Source organism: Podarcis raffonei, chromosome 5 (assembly GCF_027172205.1).
Source record: "Podarcis raffonei isolate rPodRaf1 chromosome 5, rPodRaf1.pri, whole genome shotgun sequence".
Lineage (NCBI taxonomy): Eukaryota > Metazoa > Chordata > Lepidosauria > Squamata > Lacertidae > Podarcis > Podarcis raffonei.
The window spans coordinates 37,319,974-37,344,891 of record NC_070606.1 but is presented as its reverse complement, the minus strand read 5'-3'; the positions used below and the strand labels follow the sequence as shown (position 1 = coordinate 37,344,891).

At 41.3% G+C, this 24,918-nt stretch overlaps 1 protein-coding gene across 1 annotated transcript; it reads left to right on the top strand.

Moving 5' to 3' along the window:
- Positions 1–8,626: 8,626 nt before the first annotated feature.
- On the top strand, positions 8,627–23,775 carry LOC128413369 (putative lysosomal acid lipase/cholesteryl ester hydrolase; the record flags this gene model as incomplete). The annotated part of the gene is made up of 8 exons (XM_053387409.1): positions 8,627–8,825; positions 12,140–12,338; positions 12,886–12,995; positions 14,348–14,487; positions 16,733–16,879; positions 17,458–17,529; positions 19,369–19,440; positions 23,067–23,775. Coding segments are annotated over 8 exons (1,173 nt in total), but the record flags the coding sequence as incomplete, so codon positions are not given.
- Between the last annotated feature and the right edge of the window lie 1,143 nt (positions 23,776–24,918).

Here is a 24,918-nt window from a genome sequence, read left to right as displayed (position 1 = left end):
AGAATTTGTTGATACGCCGCCATGAGCTTCAACTTTGAAATGAGGCCCAGAGCCTTAACAAGACTACGTCGAATGAAGGAGGGATCAAAGAAATTGGACTGCACTTCAAAATAATTGGACAGAGAATAATATGGAATAAAAATGCCTCCTGAGTATTAATAAAATAAGGAACTGTTTAAAAAGATAGTGAGTCACAGAAATAGTGACTGATTGCTCTGAGAAGATGAAGACGGTTAAAATCAGAGTTATGAAAATGGAAAATAGCGAAAAACGCAGAGACTTTAATGAGGACAATATCTCTAGCCACCTGGAACATGGGAAATCCTCCTTTGTTTTTTTTTTTATAATTGAAGTATATAAACTGATACACACTGGGGCAGATAAAATCTTAATTTCACATGATGTATATGCTCATGGGGTCTGTACTGGCAGTGATAGACCAGGAATGAGATCATGGGGTCAGAGTAGAGAACTTGATAAAGATGTTGTGGCTGCTGTGAAAAAGGTGGATTCCATGCTGGGGATTATTAGCAAAGGGGTTGTAGATAAAGCTCCCAATACGATCCAAAATGAGACAACAAGGCATTGAGGTGTTAGACCAGTGCTTGGAGGCAGTGACAGGCTGGATGTGGATCAAGTTTTTAAAACTAAATTCTGAAAGAACAGAAATGTTATGTGTTTCAAATTCTCCAGTCTAGAAAGTACAAAAATGAAGTACCATTCCTACCATATAGGCGAAAAGTGAAACGGGCAACCTGTAAGGTGGATTTTGAGGTGGTGAGGATAAGCCCCTTGCAGCTTTAATTATAACTATACAGTATGTGCAAAATCCATAATTAGGAAGATCCTAAGCAGGGAAGTTCCTGTTGCCTTTTGAATCTTAAGAGTGCTGCTGGCTTCTGCTTTAGTTTGGATACATTTTCGGAATGAGTTACCACTTTAAGCAAGTTGATGCAGTCTGATGCCACAAGATGGAGCTGTGGCCCTTATGAGTGATACTTTGTAATTCGTTATTACATCTTAAGCTGGGAGATGCTGTTCTTGCAACATAAAGAGAACATGAAAGAAACCATCCCTCCTTTTAAGTGTCTTAAAACAAGATTCCCAATATTTTGCCTGCCTACGTTGCTTCCTTTGCAGCAATCATTTTGTTTGCTTAAGGAAAATACCTTGTGGGTTCCTATGCGAAGATGCAGAAACATACATTTACAGTGGTACCTTGGTTCTCAAACGCCATGGTACTCAAACAACTTGGAACCCAAGCACTGCAAACTGGAAGTAATTGTTCCAGTTTGTGAACTTTTTTCAGAAGCTGAACATGCTCCTTTTTGAGTGTCACACTTCCGATTTGAGTGTTACACCAAGGTCTGTCTGTTTTTGCTATCTATTCTGTTTTCTTTCTTTTTTTGCAGCTCTTTTTTGTTTTGTTTTTGTGACTGCGTGGAACTCAGTTCAGCTACTGATTGATTGATTGTGTGACTGCACTACATTGTTTATTGCTTTCATTTTATAGATCAATGGTCTCGTTAGATAGTAAAATTCATGTTAAATTGCTGTTATGCGAGTTGTTTTTAAAAGTCTGGAATCGGTTAATCCATTTTGCGTTACTTTCTATGGGAAAGTGTGCCTTGGTTTTAGAATGCTTTGGTTTTGGAACGGACTTCTGGAATGGATTAAGTTTGAGAACCAAGGTACCACTGTACCAGACATAGTAGCTTTCTCCAGTACTGCAAGCATTTTTCATAGGAAGTCTTTTAAAAAGCAAGTTTTAAGCCTTCGAACTCATTCAGGCCTGCTGGCGTAGTGTAATCATTTAGAGCACACTTGACAGGTGACAGCTGAGCATATGAAGCCTAGGAAGATTCATTTGAGAAACACTGAGGTGGCATGGTTCCCCACCTCCCCAGGCAGAACTTTCATATGTGGCGGCTCCTTCGCATGTTATGCTGGGCATGGCAGTCTCTTCACCCATCCCTCAATAGGACCTCATTTGCACCATTTGCTTCCAATTTGACACAGCTAGGCACTAGAGTGCCCATATGCCTTACTTTCTAGAGAACACTCCTCTGTTTGAAAAGCTGCCTGGGCCAAGTCCAGTTTAAAGATTAAGAAAAAAACAGCAGGAGTCTTGGCATCATGCCCCATCAATGCATAGCACGTGGACAGGAGAATGAGCTGTCTTCCCCACTATGGTGACATAGATTTCATTTAGATTAAGAACAGAGGTAGAGCCTGCTGGATCAAGCCAGGGGCTCATCTAAGTCAAGCACCATCTTTTTACAGTGGGCAACCAAATGCCGATAGGAAACCTCAAAGAAGGATCTCGGCACAACAGCAATCTCCAGCACTCAATATGTAATATAATTATATAGGTGCACCAATAGCACTAAATATAGTAATTATTTCAAGATTTTCATGTATACACAGAGGCAAGTACTTGCAAACTTGAATTCTCTTTGGATATTCTCTTGGTGATGAGTAAATGGCCACTTGTTGCTTGCTTCCCATAAGCATTCTGCAGTCAGTTAAAAAATGGCCAGTTTTGGAATGCTATAACTAGAGTTAAAGGGACAGTATCACCACAAACTCCAGCCTAACGAGCTGCAGCTGCTTCTTCAGTCTTCTCCTGTTGCTGTTTGTTTTTTTAAAAAATGAAAATAAACATTGTCCCAAAATATAGAGCTGTAGGACTTCTGGTGCGATTGCCATGGCGTTTGACACTTTCCCCCCCAGTCGTGCAATTTATCTGGGATAATATGGGGGTAATTATCCCTGGTGACCCACCCCAGGGAAGGGGGGGGGATTTCTCACCCGCAGGTCGTCCAATATTTGCCACTCACTACTTTTATTAAGAGTCCTTCTGGTTTAAAATGATGGTCCATCTAGTCTAGTATTATGTTTCCACTGTGGGTAAGCCAGATGCTTCTGGTGACTTTACAATTGGGAAATGAAGGAATCAGTTCTCTCCCTCCCTCCCCCTCCCTTCCCCCACAAGATCTAGGCTTTCAAAGGATATGGTTTCTAAGTATGATTATTCCAATTTCATTAACATGACTACTAACTCTGTGAAGTTGTTGAACATCATTTTCACAATAATCTCTGTGTTAGAGATACAGGATGCAAACTGTAGTGCTGATGGATACACTACCAACCACATAATCTGCTCTGGATGGCTGTGTTAGGTTTCTGTTATGCCACTGTGCAGTTCTTGGAGTGACAAGACTTTATTGACATTCCAGACTGTTGGAAGTCTCACGGGAGACAGATGTTGATGTTACTGGTTTCCTGTTTCTTTGTGTTCAGTTTGTTTTCTGTCTCTCATAGAAAGCAGATGCATATTCTTTTCTGTCTTATGTAGTTAGAAATGAAGTAGCAATGTAGCACATATTTCTGGCTCGTTCTGCTGCTGTCTGATACTCTGCATGTATGGAGAGTGTGCCTGAAGTCTCATTCAAAGGCTTAGGTCATTAATCACCATTGGAGGAGAGCCTGGATGGGTTCAGAAAATACAGTCGAAGGAGTAGCCATTACAGCTCGGTCGTATGGAAGCTCCAACAGGCTGGAGGGCCTTCCAGATTGGGAGGGGGGGAGAGAGAGAACAAATGCTTGGGGAGAATCTGCCTTTAACTACAGTTTTAGGTTTTACATAATGATTTAAATTATATCACTAGTAGCTAATTGATTTGAATATGTTGTCTGTGTTACGAAAAAGGAGCAATACAGCAGTGAGCTCCAGGTGGCTGGAAAGCCAAACAGGATGTTGATGTTTTGGGACTGTTTTGGGAACAAAGGACAGTCTATTCAGTGTACTGAGCACCGGATGTTAGCTCAGAGTGTCACATGATCTGTACTGGAAGTACATGGGAGGAGTTTTCTCTCTCTGTTGTTGGTGTTGAGAGAGCGCAGACACGATTCTCTGTACTGCTGGAAAGACAGGAATAAAGGCATGTAAATACATTTCTGTCTGTCTCTTTCCCCTCCCTGGGGATGAGAGGGGAGGAGTGGTGTGTTCTTCTCACGTTGAGGAGGATCGCTGATTGAGATCTCGCCTGATCTTGCCGGGAGTCGCAGACAGGGAGGTCAACAAGGGACTCAAGCCGGGTGCCTGGAGACTGGCCAATTCCTCTGATAAGGCTTGAGATTCCGACAGTCTGATGATCTGTGGCCAAATAGCATGGTGTGTGATTCCAGATACGTTGATATTTCTGTTTGTTCTGAAAGGCATAAAACACAAGTAAAAACCATTCAAGGTCAGCCAGAGATCTTGAGGTTCCTATCCTTCCTTCAGTCTGTCAGATGGAGTGAATAAAGTATTATTATTAAGTAGAAACATGAAGAGTTGTAGCCAGCACTGCACAAACGGAGCTCCACTCATGCAAAAGGTCTTCCCTTGACTTACTTATTCCCACCAAATCAGTTCCAGATGGTCCTGCAACACACTGGAGCAGCTTTTGAGGGTGCACAAGAAGCTGCAGGGGGAAGAAGAGTACATGGAATTCCATTTTGCATGTACAGGTCTGTTGCATGAGTGGAACAGCAATGTTGGATGCAAACTAAAGTCTTCCTAATGTTTCTTTGGGGTGTTGCTATTTCCTTCTAATTGGCACCCTCTCATGTAACTACATGACTGGCTGTTGAAAGGTGGTTGTTGCTGCAATAATGATAGCCACATCCCAAGTTTTCAAAGGGCCCTGAGATAAAAAGTGTTGCCTAAACCATTTGTGCTTCAATAACCTTTTGTTCCTTTGTCTCAGATGGTGTTCTTGGAGCATAATTACAGTTGCAGGAAAACATTTTATATGACTTGCCATGAGGGGTGTGCAATTCTAATGTGCATGTTTTAAAAAACATTTATAGAGAACTACGGTAGAAATCATAACAAGAGTCTATATCATGACAGAGGTTAAATTGGAATATGGAAGGAAATCCACTTAATAGTCTGTTTTCCATTAGTTCCCTACTCACCACCCAGTCCCCATACATTAAAATAGCAAACCTTGACACAGCCATCAGTATATAAATTCTGACTCTTCCCATAACCTCATAAATAAATGTTCAGATATTCAAACTGGCTCTCTGAACCAATCTCTATTAAAAAAAAAAAACATTTTGAAAAACCCTCTCTCTCCCTTAGAACATCAGAACATAAGCAATGGAAGCAAATCTGCAAAATTCCAAAGAGAAAAATGAAACAGGAATGGGATCACCTCAATCAGCCATAGGAATTTAAACCAGAAGTTCAAACTCTGCCCCATTTCCAATGGATCCTCCACAGGGTCCAAGTTGGCATCATTTACTCAAAAGCAGCGACAGGTGTGCTGGGACTCTGAGAGAAAGAAAGCAACTCCCTCCCCAGAGAGCAATTTGACTTATGACATCTGTGCCGTACAAATACAATCAGGTTCTCATTTCATTATGAGAAAATAATTCATTTTTATTTCTGCTTCCAAGTATCTTTATTATTTTAGCCATCTAAACCATACTTTGATAATAAATACTCACAATATAAAAAGGAAGAAAAGGAGGACAAAGAAACAAATAATAACAAACTACATAAAAAAGAAAAATATTACATAGATAATTATCTTAACCACTCATATCTGTTTAACAATACAGCTAAATTATATCTAATCTTATTCCCCAAATATGTGTCATTCCAGGCCATAATAAATAAGGACCATGTCTCCATCCAGCTACTAACAGGCACAGCCTCCTCTCTTTTACAAACTGTGAGTTCTAATAACATTACGATTTTTCATATTTCATCAAGCCATTATTATATAAAAGATGCTGTAGTTTTCATCTAAGAGTTTGCAGTTGCTGATTTTGCTGCTATTGGCCGAGTTATGACCATTTCCAGAGCAGAATCAGGTACCAGCAGACTTTTCTTTTTTAAAAAAGAAATATATCAGAACAGACACATATGCACTGCCTGTTGACCATCAGCACCACAGCAAATGCTGCTGAATGTGTGTTGAGTTGCAGTTTTTTCTGTAGCAAGTAGGAGTGTTGGGATTTTCACTCCTCTTCTTCAGTTTTCCACCTTTCTCTGTACAACAAACATGTTTTGCTTTTTGGTATTTCCCCAACTTGTGTTCCCCTGTTCTAAAGCTTTTGTGTTCTTTTGGAAGCCATGTTTTCCCCACCCACATGCTTCTTTATTCTCAGTTGCCCCAGTTGCTCCCTCAGTTGAGAGCCAGTGTGGTGTAGTGGTTAAGACCTGTAGACTCGTAATCTGGGGAACCGGGTTCGCGTCTCCGCTCCTCCACATGCAGCTGCTGGGTGACCTTGGGCCAGTCACACTTATTGAAGTCTCTCAGCACCACTCACCTCACAGAGTGTTTGTTGTGGGGGAGGAAGGGAAAGGAGAATGTTAGCCGCTTTGAGACTCCTTTGGGTAGTGATAAAGTGGGGTATCAAATCCAAACTCCTCCTCCTTCTCCTCCTCTTCTTCTTCTTCTTCTTCTTCTTCTTCTTCTTCTTCTTCATGTGGGCTACATATCCTGCTGGTACTCACAAAATGGTGACTTAATATAAGTTAGAAGATATGGGGCAATAGAGGAGCATGGCTTCTAATTCTTGCATTAAATGAAGCCATTGCATGTAGTTTCTGGGTGTGCATGTAATTGAAAGGCATCATTAAGAGCTGGATCCTGGCATCCTTTACATGCTAAACAGGAAAGCCCAAGGGCAAGTTTGGCTTGTGCATATCCTGATTTATTAAGGGTAAGTAAGTGTTTCAAAACATCTCACTTGGGTAGTTTTGAGTTATACATTATACAATATACATGAGGTTACCAGTAGTTGCTGTATTGATTACAGTCCTGTGGAGAACCAGTGACCTCCATAACTCTCTGGAAAATTCTAGAAGTAGATTCACCCCATGGAGTGATTGAGAGGTGGCTGCCTCTCTGTGTGGTTGCTGTTGTCATGTGATCAGATTTCTCAGAAGGTCTGTTGTGCATGTCAACCACATTTGCAAAGTGTTCTTTTTCATCAATCCAACATTAACTCCATATGCCTGGGACGCGGGTGGCACTGTGGTCTAAACCACTGAGCCTCTTGGGCTTGGTGATTGGAAGGTCAGCAGTTTGAATCCGTGCAATGGGGTGAGCTTCCATTGCTCTGTCCCAGCCCCTGCCAACCTAGCAGTTTGCAAGCATACCAGTGCAAGAAGATAAATAGGTACCACTGAGACGAGAAGGTAAACAGTGATTCCTTGTGCTCTGGCACTTGTCCTCCCTGCACCAGTAGCAGTTTAGTTTACGTGCAAATTGATCATTGTATTCTTAACTGCTGCACTAAATGATCTGTTACATGTTGACGAATCTTTTGTTGAACTGAGACTGCAGTCCCATGCCCACTTGCCTTGAAAGGTGTCACACGGAAGTCAGTGGAAATACCTTCTGAGAAGTTTGCATAAGATGATATTGGGAGTTGGCAAGATCGAACCAATGATATCAATTAGAGACAATGTTTCTTTTCCTTCCAGGAACGTGTTGTACTCGGTGAAGAGTGGCAACCTATTTAAGCCACACTATCTGCCAATTCATTCTCCAGTATATGATATAGGTTAAAGCGCATATTCTTTAATCCAGCTTTGTGGAGCCCAGTCTTGTACTTCACCCTGAAAGATGGATTTGCTTCCATGCACTTCAAGGATGTGGCTCTTCATAATGGGGGCAGGATTGGTCCAAGCCCTTGTTACTTCAGGAATGTTTATGAAAAGAAGAACTGTACAACCAGAAGCTACTATGGATGTTGTAAGCCATCCATCTTTTATTCTTTTATTTGCTTAACTCAAGGCATTTATGGTTATTAGTGTTGCTTAATTGTGCTATATTCCACATACCTAAAGTTTGTTTTTCATGGAATGCTGGGATAGCAGGCGCAAGAAAATGATGATGAGGAGGAGGATGATTTTGAAGTATGTACCCTGCCCTCTCAATGCATCATTGCTCAGGGCAGCTTGCAGCATTTTTTTGTTTTAGTTTTTTAAGCATTCCCAAAGTAGCTCCCAACATCTGCTTCATGTAACCCCAGTGCTCTGTGAACTTCATTAAGGTATCAGCAGTAGCAAGTTTAGCATCTTGCCCTATGCATTATTATTGCTCAACAGCATGAAGAAAAATCTTTAAGTGGTCCACAAAGATCTTCAGCAATTTTCAAGTCGTCCAAGAGGATTGAGTGGAGTTTGGGATACATTACTATTAAAGATGTAGTCTTCTGTGTCCAGGAGTTTTACAGTCCCAACTGTCAGAGAACTGGACTTTCTGACAAGCAGCGAAAGAGAAGGCACAGAGGAAGGGGGGGGGAGAAGCAGTTAGTCACAGGAATTTGACCTTTGTAGACACAGAGACGAAGAGACACAGAGAGCAGGAATTCATCTGCAAGGCTCTGATAGTGACACAGACACAGAAATAGAGAGAATGCACTCACCCTGATTGCATAGACTCATAAGATTAGCCGAGAAGCGTGAAAATTACAGGAAGTGGAGGTGGGGGTTTTCCTGTTGGGGGAAAAGGGGGCGGAGCTCAGTCCCGACAACAGAGGCATCGGAGGAAGACTGAAATTAGTCGAGTTCCAACCAGGGCTTTTTGTTGAACCAATAAATCTTAATTAATCAACTGCCGTAGTCATCTCATGTGTGTGGGAGAGACCCAAGCCTTACACCAACCAAACCTTTCTTTTCTCCCCTGCCACCAAGGGTGAAATTATTTCTTTCAGAGGATATCCCAGTGAGACATATGAAGTGGTGACAGATGATGGGTATATCCTGAGTATTAACAGAATTCCTCATGGGAAACGAAATAACCAGAAATCAGGTGAGTGTGTTTTTTGAGGTATATATTATGTATACATGCAAATACTGTGAGGACTTTTAATTTTCTTGTTAGAAAAACAATAATTTATTGCTTTGGAAACTTTTTACTTATTGCAAGAAAACCTTATACCAGATGAATCTAATTTCTTTTTCTGATGGAGTTTTTGATGGAGGGTACAAGTCTGGTGGAATGCTATGGACATTGTGTAAGGTTTTTGACAAAGTCCCCCTTGATATTCTTGCAGAGAAGCTGGTAAAATGAGTACAGTTGTACCTTGGTTTTTGAACAGTCTAACTTTCGAAAGTTTTGGCTTCCAAACGCAGTAAACCCAGAAGTGACTGTTTTGGTTTACGAACTATTTTTGGAAGCCAAATATCTGACAGGGCTTCCACAGCTTCTGATTGGCTGCAGGAGCTTCCTGCAGCCAATCAGAAGCCACACTTTGGTTTCTGAATGTTTTGGAACGGACTTCCAGAACAAATTCCGCTCGACTTCCAAGGTATGACTGTACTGGATAAGGTAACTGTTGCGTGATTTTGTAGCTGGTTGACTGACCAAACCCAAAGAGTGCTGACTAACAGTGTCACGGTCCAGGTTACAGGCAGTTGGAGTCCCGGCTTGGTACGTCGGGACTGGGGTAGAAGACGGGACACAGGAATCAGCAGTCCAGGTCAGCAGTCCAGGGGTCAGGAAGTCAAGAGTCCATGAATCAGGAAACCAGGAGTCAGGAAGCCAAGAGTCCGAGGGTCAGGAAACCAGGAGTCAGGAAGCCAAGGGTCCAAGAGTCAGGATACCAGGAGTCAGGAAGCCAAAGCACAGCTAGGTGGGTAGCATGTTGCTGTGGCAAAGAGACAGAGGGAAATGCTGCTCCTGGCCCTTGCCACCAGGTGCTATGAGTCTTCTGTCAAGGCTCACCTGTGCGGCTGCACCTTACCCTTCCAGGCCAAATTCAGGAAGGCCCCAGTCCTGCGAGGCCCTACCAGTCACAGGGTCTGGATTCTGCATGCACTCCTGACAAATGGTTCCTTATTATCCTGGAAAAAAGTGATAAGTAGGGTGCTGTACAGTGCTGTCCGGGTCCATTGTTATTCAACATCTTTATAAATGACTGGGATGAAGGTACTGAGGGGGTGTTCATCAAATTTGAAGATACCGAACTGGGAGGGGTATCCAATGCCACTAAAGACAGAATTGGGATTTGAGTTGCTATTAACAGATTGGATAACTGGCCAAAACTTTAAGTAAGGATTGGATGGTCATCTATTGTGGATGCCTAACGAAATGAATTTCAGTAGGGACCAATGTCATGTCCTGCACAAATATAAAATTGGGGAAACTTGGCTTACCAGTGGTACGTATGAAAAGGATTTAGGAGACATAGTATACCACATGCTGAACATGAGTCAACAGTGTGATGAAATAGCAAAAAAAGCTAATGCTATTCTAAGCTGCATCAACAGAAGTACAGTGACCAGGTCAAAGGAAGTAATAGTGCAGCTCTATTATGCCTTGGTCAGAGTACACCTGAAATACTGTGTCCAGTTCTGGGCACCACAATTTAAGAAAGATATTGACAAATGCTTTGCAGTGTAGGACCTGAACCAATGGCTTCAAGTTACAAGAAAGGTGATTCCATCTAAAAATCAGGAAGAACTTTCTGATGGTAGGAGCTGTTTGACAGTGGAATGGACTCCTTTGGAAGGTGGTGGACCTTCCTTGGAGGTTTTAAAGTAAGGATTGGATGGCCATCTATCGTGGATGCCTTACTTGAGATTCTTGCATTGCAGAGGGTTGGACTAGATGAGGGTTAGCCTCTATTATTCTGTGTGTGCAGAGGAGGATGGCAAAGATGATAAAGGGTCTGGAAAACAACCCTTATGAGGAACAGTTGAGGGAATTGGGTCGGCTTAGCTTAGTAATGAGGAAACTGAGAGGAGATATGATAGTCATCTTCATATATCTAAAGGGCTGTCCCATGGATGATGGAGCAAGCCAAGGGATTCAAATTATAAGTAATCAGGAAGAACTTTCTGACCATAAGAGCTGTTGAACAGGGGAACAGAGTCCCATGAGATGTGGTGGACTATCCTTCCTTGGAGATTGTTAAGCAGAGGTCGGATGGGCATCTGTCATGGATGCATGCGTTGCAGGGGGTTGGACTAGTTGATTCTTGGGGTTCCTTCAACTCTAGAAATCTATGGTTCTATATGTACTTCAGCCATCTAGAGTGAGTCACTGCCAGATTTATTGAAATTTTTTTAAAGGCGAGAGCTAACAGGGTAAATGTCGACACTGCCAGCTCAATTTACCAATGTAATTATGTGTGTTGTTTGCAGCTTTTACTTGGGCGAGGAGTTCAGTCCAATGAAAATGGGGTAGGAGAGCTTAAAGGCATTGCCTTTGTTAAGCTTGATTAAAGGATAATCTGAAAACTGAGCAGCAAAGGTGATGCAATGAAGGAAGGGCAGATGGACTGAGCCTCCTGCTTCCAGTGCCAAGCTCCATTATAAGTCAAAAAAAAATAAATTGTCCAGTAGCACCTTATAGACCAAGTAAGTTTGTTCTGGTATAAGCTTTTGTGTGTATGCACACTTCTTCAGATACATGCACATGAAAGCTTATACCAGAACAAACATAGTTGGTCTATAAGGTGCTACTGGACAATTTTTTATTTATGTTATTTATATTTCAATTGTGTCAGTCCAACACGGCTGCCTACTTTTATCTCCATTATCAGGTTCAAAGATCAAGCAGTAAATTATTTCAGCTTAATCAACACTCTAATCAATACTTTAACAAGCACTGCTACCTGCGATTGGTCTACATAGTTGAGCTATTCATACGATACCAGATAGATGAAAGCAATCATTCACAATATTAAAGCTAGTGTTCTGATTCCTCATACAGTACTTTTAAATCAAATGTCACAAATACTGAACTGATGATTTATGTTGATTCTTAAAAATACCTCTACCTTGCTTTCCATATTGCATTTAGAAGATACTCATTCCAGACTGAAATTCCAGACATGTGAAATTGCTGGGCTGCTCTGCATTCCAGGTTTATAGTAGGTGATACACACTAGTGGTCAGTGAGGCAGAACAAGTGGGGCATCATTGTTCTCCTGGCTTCTTAACACCACCATCACTGGTGATTATTGGGAAGGAGAGCAGAGGTGCAATGTGAGGAGAGCTTGGCCACGTGAGGCTGTTCTGGGTCAAGCTGCCTGTGCCTTGCTCTTCCCTTCTGCATCTTATTGGATGGAGACACTGAAATGACCTATTGTAGCTATGCTTATAACTATTCACTTTTAGGTCCCAGGCCCGCAGTGTTCTTGCAGCATGGCTTGTTTGGTTCTAGCAGTAACTGGGTGCTTAATATGGACTACAACAGCCTGGGCTTTATATTGGCTGATGCTGGTTATGATGTTTGGCTCGGAGACACCAGAGGTAACACTTGGTCCAACAAACACATCAACTATACTGAGAAGCATCAAGAATTCTGGCTATTCAGGTAGAGTGAGCTTTTTAAACCTAATTTCTTGTTTCTGGTTCCTAGTTCACCCTTTGGGGAAAATTTTAATTAGTCAAGCTCTTCCTACTGGAGCCATATTTTTCCACCTCCTCTTATATGATATGGAGGTATAGAAAAACATTTCCAAGTAAGTAAAATTGGTAGTTGTCCCTTTAAACAAACAAACAAGTTGTTTGTTCCTGGGGAAAATATGGCCTTGGTGAAATGTGGCCTTGGTGAACTCCATAGAATAGATGATAGCAGATCAGCTTAACTTCAGGTGCAATTAGATTTGATCTGGAAAGACTCAATATTTGTCCTTCTGAATCTCTGCTGGAATTTGAAGCTTCTCAGACAGACATGGGTTGGAGGGAAAGCAGAGTCCTCTCCTGCCCACAGCATAAATACTGTTCTTCCTGAAACTGATATTTTTTTAAAAAAATTGTTCTTGTATTGCACTGGACAGAGAACAGGGCATTTTAGGCTTTCACAATGTAGATCCCACTGCATATACATGTCTGTTAAACATGTTCCTTTTTCTTTGCAGTTTTGATGAAATGGCTAAATACGACCTTCCAGCTTCAATAAACTTTGTCTTGAACAAAACTGGTCAGGAAAAAATATTTTATGTTGGTCATTCCCAGGGCAGCACAATGGGTAGGTTAGCAAGATTCCTAAACACATGCGGGCAATTCTATTCACTACATAATTATATGTGCAGTTGCTGTTGTATATTAAATTCAAGAGACATCTTGCTCATGGTACAGTGATGTTCCATGGAATCTATGGACACCTATGGAGAAGCATCTTGAATAACAATCCCTGCATTTCAGTTTCCTGCATTTTCCTCCCTTGTGATATTTCCCATATAGATGATGATTCAAATTGGTTAAGGGACTTATAAAAAGTGCACACTCTTAAGGCACATATGCACACTCTTAAGGCTCTCCTCCTCTTGAGCCCAGCCCAGTTCCTTTTCTTCCTCTGCACTCCTTCCCACCACAAAGCCCTGGAGATGGAGGTTAATGAGGAGAGGGTAGAAGTGAAGGAGGGAAGACACCCCCCCCCCGTGCTCCAGAGAGTCAGTGTTACAATTTACAGCCAGCTCTTGCTGAACTTAAGCTTGCAATCCCCCCTGGAGGGGAATGGGCAAACCTGGAGACTAGGTCAGCCCTAGAGCCCTGGCAACCCTGATACCTATAGAGTTCTGGTTTGTTGCTTCTCTTTTAAACTTCTGGCCTTTCTATTCTGTCAGTTTTTCACTGTGATTTCATGCGCCTATTCCACTTCATTAACACTTTGCAAAACGATGTGTGAGCTGAAACACAGCCATCCTTCCAAATACACCCTTCTCTAGATTTTGAAAAGAAGTTCTGCATCCAAGAAATGTGCACAAAAATCATATACTAGGGTAAAAATGCATGAGTGGAAATATATACAAAAAAGTGTTATATTTGGAAAAAGTGCTTTACAAAACTGTGAATACTGGATAAGAAGATTGCAGACAAATCATGCAAGCTTCAAGAAAATTGCTCTAAAATGATTTTCATAAGCACTTAAAAAATGGGTGGGGAATCATCACCATCATTTTATTTGTACGTCTCCTTTCCACAGTTAAAACAATGCTCATGGCAGCTTACAATATGAAAAGATTTACATAATTACAAATATAGCAAAGTAGTCATAAAAATAAATAAAACACATTAAAAACTACATAACCAAACCAAACAATTTCTACATAAAATTACAGATACAAAAAGTTAATACCAGAAACATGGAGAACTAAACTTCAGATCTGCTTATCCTCAGTTTTAGCTACTATTATTGCTGTTGTTGTTTTATTTCACTAATCTTGTAAGTCACTTTGATTTTTTTTAAAAAAAGCAGGGCATACAATTCCGTGTACTTGATTAGTTTTGCATTATGTGAAAACTGGGTTTAAGATTTTGTTACTGGGTTTTTTCAACACTACATTGCTAACTCTATTCATTTCTCCCCCCCCCCCCCAGCATTCGTTGCATTTTCAACCATGCCACACCTAGCCAAGAAGATCAAAATATTCTTTGCATTGGCCCCAGTAGCCACTGTAAAGTATTTGACCAACACGGCTTTGACCAAACTTGCAATGGTTCCTGAACCTAAGCTCAAAGTACGTATTTCGGACAAAATATTTCTTCAAACAACAGAATGCAAATATTGCTGGATGTAGCTAAGTACCATCCTTTTCCGTCTATGGGATGGCCACACGTATAAGACGCCCCCTATTTTGGGGGCCTCAAAATTTAGAAAATAGGGGGTTTGGGGGGAGGATTATTTGGGGGGAATGCTGAAAATCGCTCACCCACCGGAACACAGCTGCCCAATTGCCGCCACTAGCCCTTCCGATTCCACTGTCGCAGCCAATAGACAGCTGCCCTTGTCACAGCAAGCAGGAGTGTGATTGGCAGCCTCTGGCGGCGATCGGGCAGCTGATAGGTGGTTTCCACTCGTGTTGCTGAAATCGCCGCTTACAGTCTCGGGCTCGTGCCAAAAAACCATTTGCCTGTCCCACCTCATCAGTACCCGTGTATAAGATGACCCTAAATTTTGAACCTCATTTTTGGGTCAAAAAAGGTCATCTTATATATGGAAAAATACAGTACTTGGAGATGCACTTTCCATTTGACCTGAGGCCATTTATAATGCTCTTGGACAACTAAAGAGCTCAAGCTAGCCAATGCTGCAACTTGATAGCACAGTGTCACTTTGGCTGTTCTGTGCCAGGACTTTTGGGGGGTAAAAAGAATGAGGGGCTGGCTTTTGTCCCTTGCTGTATGTGTCATGGGTTCCAGTTTCTGCTGTGGACAGAAAATGAAAGGTGTTGGTGCTCTATACTCATGGATACTGTTTGCATCCAGTGCCCATATTAAAGAATTTGGCGCAATTCTCTACGGTTCCTAATAAAATTGCCATGAGAATCTTTTTGGTATGGTGGCAGATCACACCTGTGGGTAACTCAGGAATGTATTTATAACAGTATTGCTTTATTTACAGTACAGTAAGCCTGTGCTCCAGGGATCTTGCTTAACGTCAAAACCAAGTAGAGTCAAAACTTTTTGGGTTCAGTGGCAGGTGGGATTGCCAAAGCCCTTTCCCCGGCAACCCTTCCCCATTTCCACCTTTATTTCTGTATTTCTTTAAAGTTGCGGACTTAATTCCTTATTAACAATGAATAGCTATAGGGGAAGAGAGCCATGCTGATCATATTTACAGGCACATGCACCCATTTTTAGGGTTCATAGACACTCGCTGATCATGTTGGAGGCTGTTTACTTGGGTCTCCTGTGCTGTCTATGTCTTCTGTCCTGCTGCTTTTAGCTCTATAAATCCCTAAAACAACATTGGAGCATGGTCAGTCCCCCCCCCCCATGTTCTAGTCACCCTTGGCTGCTATGCTACACTTCTGTCCTTTTCAGATTTGAGGAATAGCTACTTCTCATCTTCTCAGCCTGGGGATGAAGTCAGGAGACATGACACTAAATTAAGTCACTAGGCATACAATAGAGCAGTAAGGTACTTTTGCTGAAATGACTGGAGAATTAAATGATTTCAAGCACATCTATTTAGCTACTGGACATTTGGCAAAATGTTTGCATAACTCATGTCTTTTGCATATTTGGGCTCCTACTGAACAAGTGTTCCTGTTGTGGGAACCATTACCATCTAGCTTGTTCCTGAACCACTTTAGAAGGACTAGAAGGACTGCACGTTGTGTACATGGCAAGATGCACCTGAACTGCATCACTTCTCTTAGATGGCTCTAATTACAATGTCTGTGTCTTAAATATTGCAGAGGATCATAACCTCCAACATTTCTCCTATAAAAAATAGGGACATCTTTTTATTTTATTTTTATTTATTTTTATTTATTTATTTTTATACCCCACCCATCTGACTCGGTTGCCTCAGCCACTCAGGGTGGCTTCCAACATATATGAAAACATAACAAAACATTAAACATTTAAAAACTTCCCTATACAGGGCTGCCTTCAGATTTCTTCTGAAGGTTGTATAGTGACTTATCTCCTTGTCTTGGGGGCTGCAAAACTCCATACCCTTCATCATTTCTCCGGTGAAAATGGGGAACTTCCTGGGATCAAATCAGAAACCAGGATGGCTTCTGTAAATCTGGGATAGCCTCTGGAAAATAGGGACACTTGGAAGGTCCAGAGGGTCATTCTGTCTGACTGTGCTTGTGGGATTTGAATGGGTATTCTATCCTATATGTCTGAGCGGAAGATTCTCATAACAGTTTTTTTTGTAATATTTTGTTTCTACTCGTTAGAAGTATCCATAGGAAAAAAAGATAACTGACTAACAAAATGGTGTATGTACTAATGTTTTTGTTTTGGCAGAAAATGTTTGGAACTAAGCAGTTTTTAGCTCAAGACAGAACAATGAAATGGTGTGCTACTTCCTTGTGTAACCGTTTCCCAATGGATTATCTTTGTGGCACTGTTTTATTCCTGTTTAATGGCTTTAATGTGCTAAACTTCAATATGGTAAGATTTCTGATTACTTAGTAGGAGTGTGCTCTAAAAAAAAGGTAGGTGTATGGAGGCTTCTCTGAAGTGATTGCTACTTGTGCCATCCATAACTTAATTACACTTAGACAAAACACAGAAGATAACTGCACATTTTTGCGTCTATGATGGATAGAGATTTATTATTTAAAGGAGAGCTCAGAGTCTGGGACCCTAGTAAAAGCCTGTGTGGGTGCCATGGTGTCTCCTGCACAAGGAGCTATGATGGATAGAGATTTATTATTTAAAGGAGAGCTCAGAGTCTGGGACCCTAGTAAAAGCCTGTGGGGTGCCATGGTGTCTCCTGCACAAGGAGCAGTGACATAGCATGGTTTGCCACTGCCTGAGACAAGGCAAGTATTGTGCCCCCCTGGACGGTGTGCTGTGCTTGCCCCATGGAAAGTGTTAAGTGGAGCTACTATGTAAACTTGGATTCCTGTGTGATATCCCGATGTTGAGCTCTGGTGCACTGCTTTTGTTCAAACAAACCAAATGGTAGGGAAGTGGCTGTTGCAATTTGTGATAAATTCAGCTAATCACTTTGCACTTTCTTACAGAGTCGAATCGATGTTTATTTATCACACTGTCCAGCTGGGACATCTATCCAGAACATGCTTCACTGGACTCAGGTGGCACTGAAATCCTGTTTTCTCTTTTAAAAAAAGGTTTTCGTATTGATTGAAGAATGGGCAATCAGAACAGGCTTTTACAAAGACTTTTAAGAATGAAATTAATAAATATGATTGAAAGAAAAATTCTTAATAACTCTCTTTTTACAGACTCCAGAAATATGTTTTGTTTTTATGAGAAAGGATTTAAAGCTGAGACAGATTTATTGTGTTTAAATGTTTCCAAACAGGAGTATTTCAAAAGCTAAAGATACAATAATATCCCCAATGGATTTGTTTTTATTGGCAAAATAGTCCTTCTGCATGAAGATGGACAAAATACTACATTTCTGTGATATTTTACTGAATTGTGTCTCAGTGAAGAACCCAGTGCTACTGGAAGCTTTACCTGCCTGATTGGACTACAACTCCCATCAGCCAGGCCACGCTGCCTTTTGCTGATGGGAGTTGTAGTCCAAAGCATCAGCATGGCTCCTGGCTAGCAAAGGCTGTGTCTTCATATCATTGGGCAGGCAAGGCAGTACTATGATTTGGGAGCACATGGTCTTGAATGCAGTAGAACAGAACAATCTGACAAAGAGGTACAAGTCACAGACTTGTAGTACTAAATAAAATGGGTTTTTTTTTTCCTATCTGCAGTAGAAGAGGGATTGTAGAAGCGCATTGGAACCTGACTTGTTCATGAGAGTCATTTCTGTTGGATATTAATGTTTGTTTGTAAATGGTTTAAAAGAATAAAAGGAGAATTCCCTACATGCCTTGATCCAGGTTTGGGGCAAATTCACTTTGGTGAGGGAGCTCCAGCAGAAATTTAAAATCACAAAACATTGAAATATAGGCTGTTGGAACTTTTAAATATCTCCCTTTAAGTTTCTTCCAAAACTCCCCTTCTTTCCCTTAGCATAGAAAAAGAGCATATGTTTGGTAAGTTATAAATGGTTTATTTACAGAGTCATGTGCTTTCCCATAAGAGTTGCAAGAAAAGACAGGCACTTAGTGTCATCTGAATTATTTGTATAGAAACTCAAAGGTGGCTTGCTAAAGCCATACGGTAGAAGCTTGGAGCATCTAGCTAAGATGTCCTTTCTGATTGGATTCACAGGGTGGAAAAGAGAATGAATAATGGCTTTGATAGCCCTTCCTTCCAAAGTGAGGGGGAATGACCTAGTTAAGCCTGGCTGGACTGTCTTAAACCCTTCATGAATTAACTAGGGTTAAACATGCTGGTTATTTGAGGCTCATATATCCCACAATCGAGTTGTTTCTTCCCAGCCACTGCTTCCCTTGAACCTGCTCTCTATTTTGGATCAAGTCTGGGGAACCTTTTTTTGCTCCACAGGCCTGATTCTTATCAGGATCAGTTTCACATGCAAAGTTCAACAACAGGGTGGGGCCTCCAATTTGTCAATTACCTAATGGATGTCAAAGCGTCCTAATGGATGTCGAGGATGTCAAAGCGCCTTGCAAGGTGCTCCTTCCAGATTCCAATGCAAACCTCTTCCTGATTCACTTTAGTAACACTTCATTTCTAGTAGAACACGTGTCAAACATTCTCGAGATATCAGATAAACTGAGGAGATGTAGAAGGTTGAGCAGTACTAAAAAACAGGTCTACTACTTTCAAATAGCTTTGTGTACCTTTTTTTGTATGTTTACATTAACTTTTGTTCTCACTAAAGATGAAGTTAGACATTATTGCATAGCCTTAATCATAGCATGGTTTTTGACACAGTCAACATCCCTGTTTATGCTGGTACCACAGTCTATTCATATAGCACACTTCTATATCACCTGCTTTGCCCATTTGGTTTTTCAAAGTATGGCACACCTCTTTTTCAGATTGTGAAGGCTGGGAAGTTCAAAGGCTTTGACTGGAGAAGCAAGGAAGCAAACATGGCTCACCACAACCAGGTAAGAATTTTTCACAAATTGAGTATTTCTCTCTGTAGGTGTTTATATGAGGGTAGATACTGGTAAGGCTTGGCCACAGGTACTCGTGGCAAAGGCTGCTGCTCATAAAACACATGGTGGATAATATGAAGTTCCAAGGTAAAATTAAAAAGTCAAGGGTAACAGACTTAAATGAAGTTTATCACCAGGTTCTACATACACAAAATTAAACGGTTGTTGTGCCCATAAATATATTAACTTATTTGTTTACGTAAATCCAAAGAATATTTCTTAAAGCCACAAAAGTGTCTGCCATGTCTTCTATTCTCCAAAGGGACACAAACCCTGTATGGGTGCCTGGGACCCCATGGGCTCTTGCCACCACTCGGCAGTAGGAGGGACGGACATCTGACTTTTGTCACAGTATGCTCACCAAATCAGATCTAAATAGCACCTTTGTTTATGTGAAGTCAAAAGCCAATATGTTCAGTTGATACAGCTTTGTACAAAATAAATAAATTAACAGCAACCATCTGTTAAAGCAAGGCATACAACATGGAACCATATCTCAAAAATAGGAACATATGCAAATAAACAAACAAAAACACAAACAAATGGAAAAACTTGCCAAAATAACATTTGACAGTGCAGTGGTCATGGGTGGTTTCAATGAACTCAGGTAAGAGGATCTGCTATTACTACTGCTATTGTTTGTACTTTACAAACAATAGCCATTGCATGGATAATCAGGTTTCTGTTTCCCTCTTCACTGAGCAGCAGCTGCAAGTCATGGGACTATGTTTTCATTCTACAGTCCAGATACTGTTGGGTTCCCACGGGAAAGGGAGACGGGATGTGACGTACACTGGTTTCCTGTTTCCTTTGTTCTGTCGTTCTTTGTTGGAGGTGCTCTCTGCTTCTCACAGAGACAAGATGTATATTTGTATGCTCTATGCATAGCTTAGGAATAAAGCTTTTAGCAATGTAGCACCATACCTGCCTCATCCTTTTGTTGCGGACACTGGATGTATACTCTGCTGTGATCGATCCAAGATGAGCCGTATCAGCTCCAGATGGGCCAGAGCTGAAAAATTCTAACATCTAGCTCCATTTCATAAAAATTCCATGCATTGTGTCAATACAGTGACAATAATAATAACAACTGGAATGGCAAGAAATGTGGCATAATTTCCAATAAAAGTACATCTTCAACTTGTTGTATAACAGTCACCCATTTTATGTTCTCCTTAAGTCCACCAGGTGCTACTGTTCTTAATCTATAGATTCCTCTCAATATATTTATATATATATATATATATAAAATATTGTCCAGTAGCACCTTAGAGAGAAACTAAGTTTATTCTTGGTATAAGCTTTCTTGTGCATGCACACTGTGTATCTGAAGAAGTGTGCATGCACATGAAAGCCTATACCAAGAACAAATATAGCTGGTCTCTAAGGTGCTACTGGACATTTTTTTTTATTTTTAAATATATTTCGACTGTGTCAGACCAACATGGCTACCTACCTGAATATAGATCCCTCTTATTTCCTTCCTTTTAAATTGTGTCTATAATTGTTTCTCTGAACCATGTATGTTCTCAAAGCACCAATACTTTAGATTTAGCATCACGCTGCTCCTCTATACAATGTTTAAGCAATGACACATTGAGTTTTTTGGTCCTTATGCAACTTTTGCATTCCCCTGTCCAGATCTTAATCTTTCTTGTGGCCATGCCAATGTATAAAGGCATTATCATTAATCACTCCCTTGAGTATTGTGGTTATATGCTTCATTAAGGTGGTAAATTTGATTAAAATCAGGATTGCTCAAGGATTACCTTTTACCACCATTACAACTCCCACATGGGAATTATTTGGTCAAGCTTGAAAATATCTAGGGGGTTAAAGAGGTTTTGGATTTACTTTAGGTAAAGGTAAAGGTACCCCTGCCCGTACGGGCCAGTCTTGACAGACTCTGGGGTTGTGCGCCCATCTCACTTAAGAGGCCAGGGGCCAGCGCTGTCCGGAGACACTTCCGGGTCACGTGGCCAGCGTGACATCGCTGCTCTGGCGAGCCAGAGCCACACACGGAAACGCCGTTTACCTTCCCGCTAGAAAGCGGTCCCTATTTATCTACTTGCACCTGGAGGTGCTTTCGAACTGCTAGGTTGGCAGGCGCTGGGACCGAGCAACGGGAGCGCACCCCGCCGCGGGGATTCGAACCGCCGACCTTTCGATCGGCAAGCCCTAGGCACTGAAGCTTTTACCCACAGCGCCACCCGCGTCCCCATCGGATTTACTTTAGGATATGCCAAAATATCTCTTAAATTTGATGCACATTTACTATAGGGAATGGTCTCCAGATTCCCTTGAGAATATCTAATTTCTATATCCAAAAAATATATTTCAAATGTAATATGGGGAGGTAAATTTGTTGACAAATCTGCCATATGCCAGGTGCCTATCTTCACTCCCCTGTCATATAATGAAGATCATTTTTTTTATAAAGCAATACATCACACCAATGAGGATTGCTTCCATTCTTTCTTTCAAATTTATCCCTCTATAGATTAGCTAACTAAGATATGTCTGGTTCTAACAGCCATACTTGAAATTTGCCAGAAGAGTCTGTCTTGAAACTGCAATCATGTTTCTTCAGTGCTAACAAAACTGGAGCAGTAGGAAGAATCACAGTGATGATAGTTGGGAGTAATGAGTCAAAGACACTGAGCTGGTTTGTAGGTAACTCTAAGCCAAATCAAAGCTTGCCATGAATGCTGGTGTGGAAGAGCTTCCTGAGAGGAGAGCCTGCCCACTTCACCCTTCCCTTGACTCTCCTGCTGCTGCTCTTCTGCACGCTAATCCGTAGTTTGGTTGAGCAAGTTGCTCAACCCAGGCATGTGGCTTGTCTTTCTCAAGACACTGCATGAGCTGTAAATAAGAGAACAAACTTTGGTTCCATCTTGTGGTTTGTTTGGAGTGAGGCAAAGCATGAGCCTGGGTTTGTCCTTAATGCTAAAGCAGCAGTAGTGAGACCAGAAAAGGGTCAAAGTGTCTGTGCACTCCTTTGAGGCAGAGTGCACATTCATGCTCAGTCATAGTTGGGCTTAATGCTACATGAAAATCATCTCATTCTTTCGGAACAATCAGTAAATCCAGACAATCAATGCTGGATTTACAGCCAGGCAGAGCGCCCTGCAGCCCAGGGTCTCGGCCACTTGCCATTAAAAACAAACAAACAAACAAGCTCAGTTGCTTAGTAACAGTAAGGACAAGAACAAAGTTTAGGTACTCAAAAAAATCATAGAATCATCACATAACAGAGTTGGGAAGGATCACAGGGGTCTTTGAGTCAAACCCCCTACAATGCAGGACTTTTTTGCCCAGTATGAGGCTGGAAGCACAACACTGAGATGTAGATTGACCAGGCAATCTGCACAATTTCCTCTTCATGGATGGATTATGTGCACTTTCTTGCACAACTTCTGATGAATGCCCAGTTGTTATGCACATTAATAGTTCAACATGCGCATTACTGGTATAACCCTCAACTTAGATATGTTTGTGTTTTGCAAGTGTGTGTGTTTGAGCAGGGAGTCTCTGCAGACTGTTTTTAAACTTTTTTAAAATCTCCTCTCTTTAAGTCAACACCGCCTTTCTACAACGTACAACAGATGACTCTTCCAACAGCTGTCTGGAGTGGTGGTAACGACTGGATTGCAGACTCAAAGGACATGGCCCTCTTGCTGCCTCAGATCCCAAACTTAGTTTACCACAAGGATATTCCTGAATGGGAACATCTGGATTTTGTCATAGGCTATGATGCCCCACAGCGCATGTACATAGAGATAATGGATTTAATGCAGACTTACAAGTGAATGTGAAATATTCCTTCAGAACCCATTACTGTCAATGTGTGTTGATGAAAAGCACTACAAGATTTCTTAAGATTCCATTTCTCATATAGGTTCATCACAGTCTCAGTTATAAGATTTGCTTAGTAACCTTGCCTTCTCTAATTCTGTCAGTGACCATGGGTGTTCCTCCGTTGTTTTAGGAGCGGCTAAGATTCTCTGCTGCTCTTGCTTTGTCATGCTGTGTAGCAGATTCTTGTTCTAGCACAGCATGACTATTGAGGGTAGAAAAAGTTCTTGTGGTGATATCCAAGTCTTTACCTTTGAGGAACTGGTCCAATTCCAGTTGTTTCCCAGCCATGGGATCTATCTGCTCTGGGATAGAGTGCTGCCTTTTCTTAGCTCCCTCAGCAGTTTCTGGTCTAATCTCTCTCTTTCTCTTCCTCTCTGCCACTGAGTTGTAAACTTTAATTTGATAAGTTTCTCTCTAGATTGGAATCCTCCCTGAGTTAGCAGTTGTATTGCTGGAATTTTCTAGTTAGTTTTTCTTATCTCTAATTATTCACTTTGGATAGAGAAAAATGGGAGAGAAGCACTAATGACAGAGGAGCCTCTGTTGGGATATGTCACTCCAATATTTCTTAAGAAAATTCACCCTGGAAAGCATTCCCTACCTTCCCCTTCTCTCCCCCACCTCTCTCTCTCCCCTACGACAGCAGTGTCTCACACCAAATGTAACTGACCTGTAGAAAAGACGGAAAACAGAAATGCTATATGTTCCTTTGTTATCCATGAAAACCATTCTGTATAAAAATAATAGTTGCTAGGATGTCTATGTGCGGTTTAGTAATCCCTCAGGGAATTAAATGTTTGCCCTCCTCAGAAATATTTAAACCCATACATCTTTAATGGGGGTATTGAGATGCAACTTAAGTTGCATTCTCATCACAGTAGTCCTGACAAAGGGAAAAGCCTTTAAGTCATTAAACTTGCATAATAATGTATATATGAAAGTAAATCTGATCTTCCCAAATTTTGTCATGGAGAGTGGTGTTGTTAAAACCTTGCTAACATCTGTGGTAACATGAAATCTGCTTTTAGGAAGCTTTTTAGAAACAAGATATTGGGTAGTAGTCAACTAGGTTTTCCTCAGAGTAGACTCATTGATATTAATGAACATGACCAAGTTGGATACTACCCCACTCCCCATAACAGAGTTAGGACATACGGTAAAACGGAATGAGTGTGAGTACCTGTGGAATTTTAAGGGAGCAGCTTATACAGTGGTGCCCTGCAAGACGAATGCCTCGCAAGACGAAAAACCCACTAGATGAAAGGGTTTTCCGTTTTTCGATGTGCTTCGCAAGACAAATTTCCCTATGGGCTTGCTTCGCAAGACGAAAATGTCTTGCGATTTTTTTTCACTTCCCCCCCTTTTTCTAAGCCGCTAAGCCGCTAATAGCCTTTTAGCCGCTAAGCCGCTAAGCCGCTAAACCGCTAATAGCGCTAATCCACTAAGCCGCTAATAGGGTTGCTTCGCAAGACAAAAAAACTGCTAGACAAAGAGACTCACGGAACGGATTATTTTCGTCTTGCGAGGCACCACTGTATTTGAGTATTGTCTTTTTTTTCTCCCCCCCCC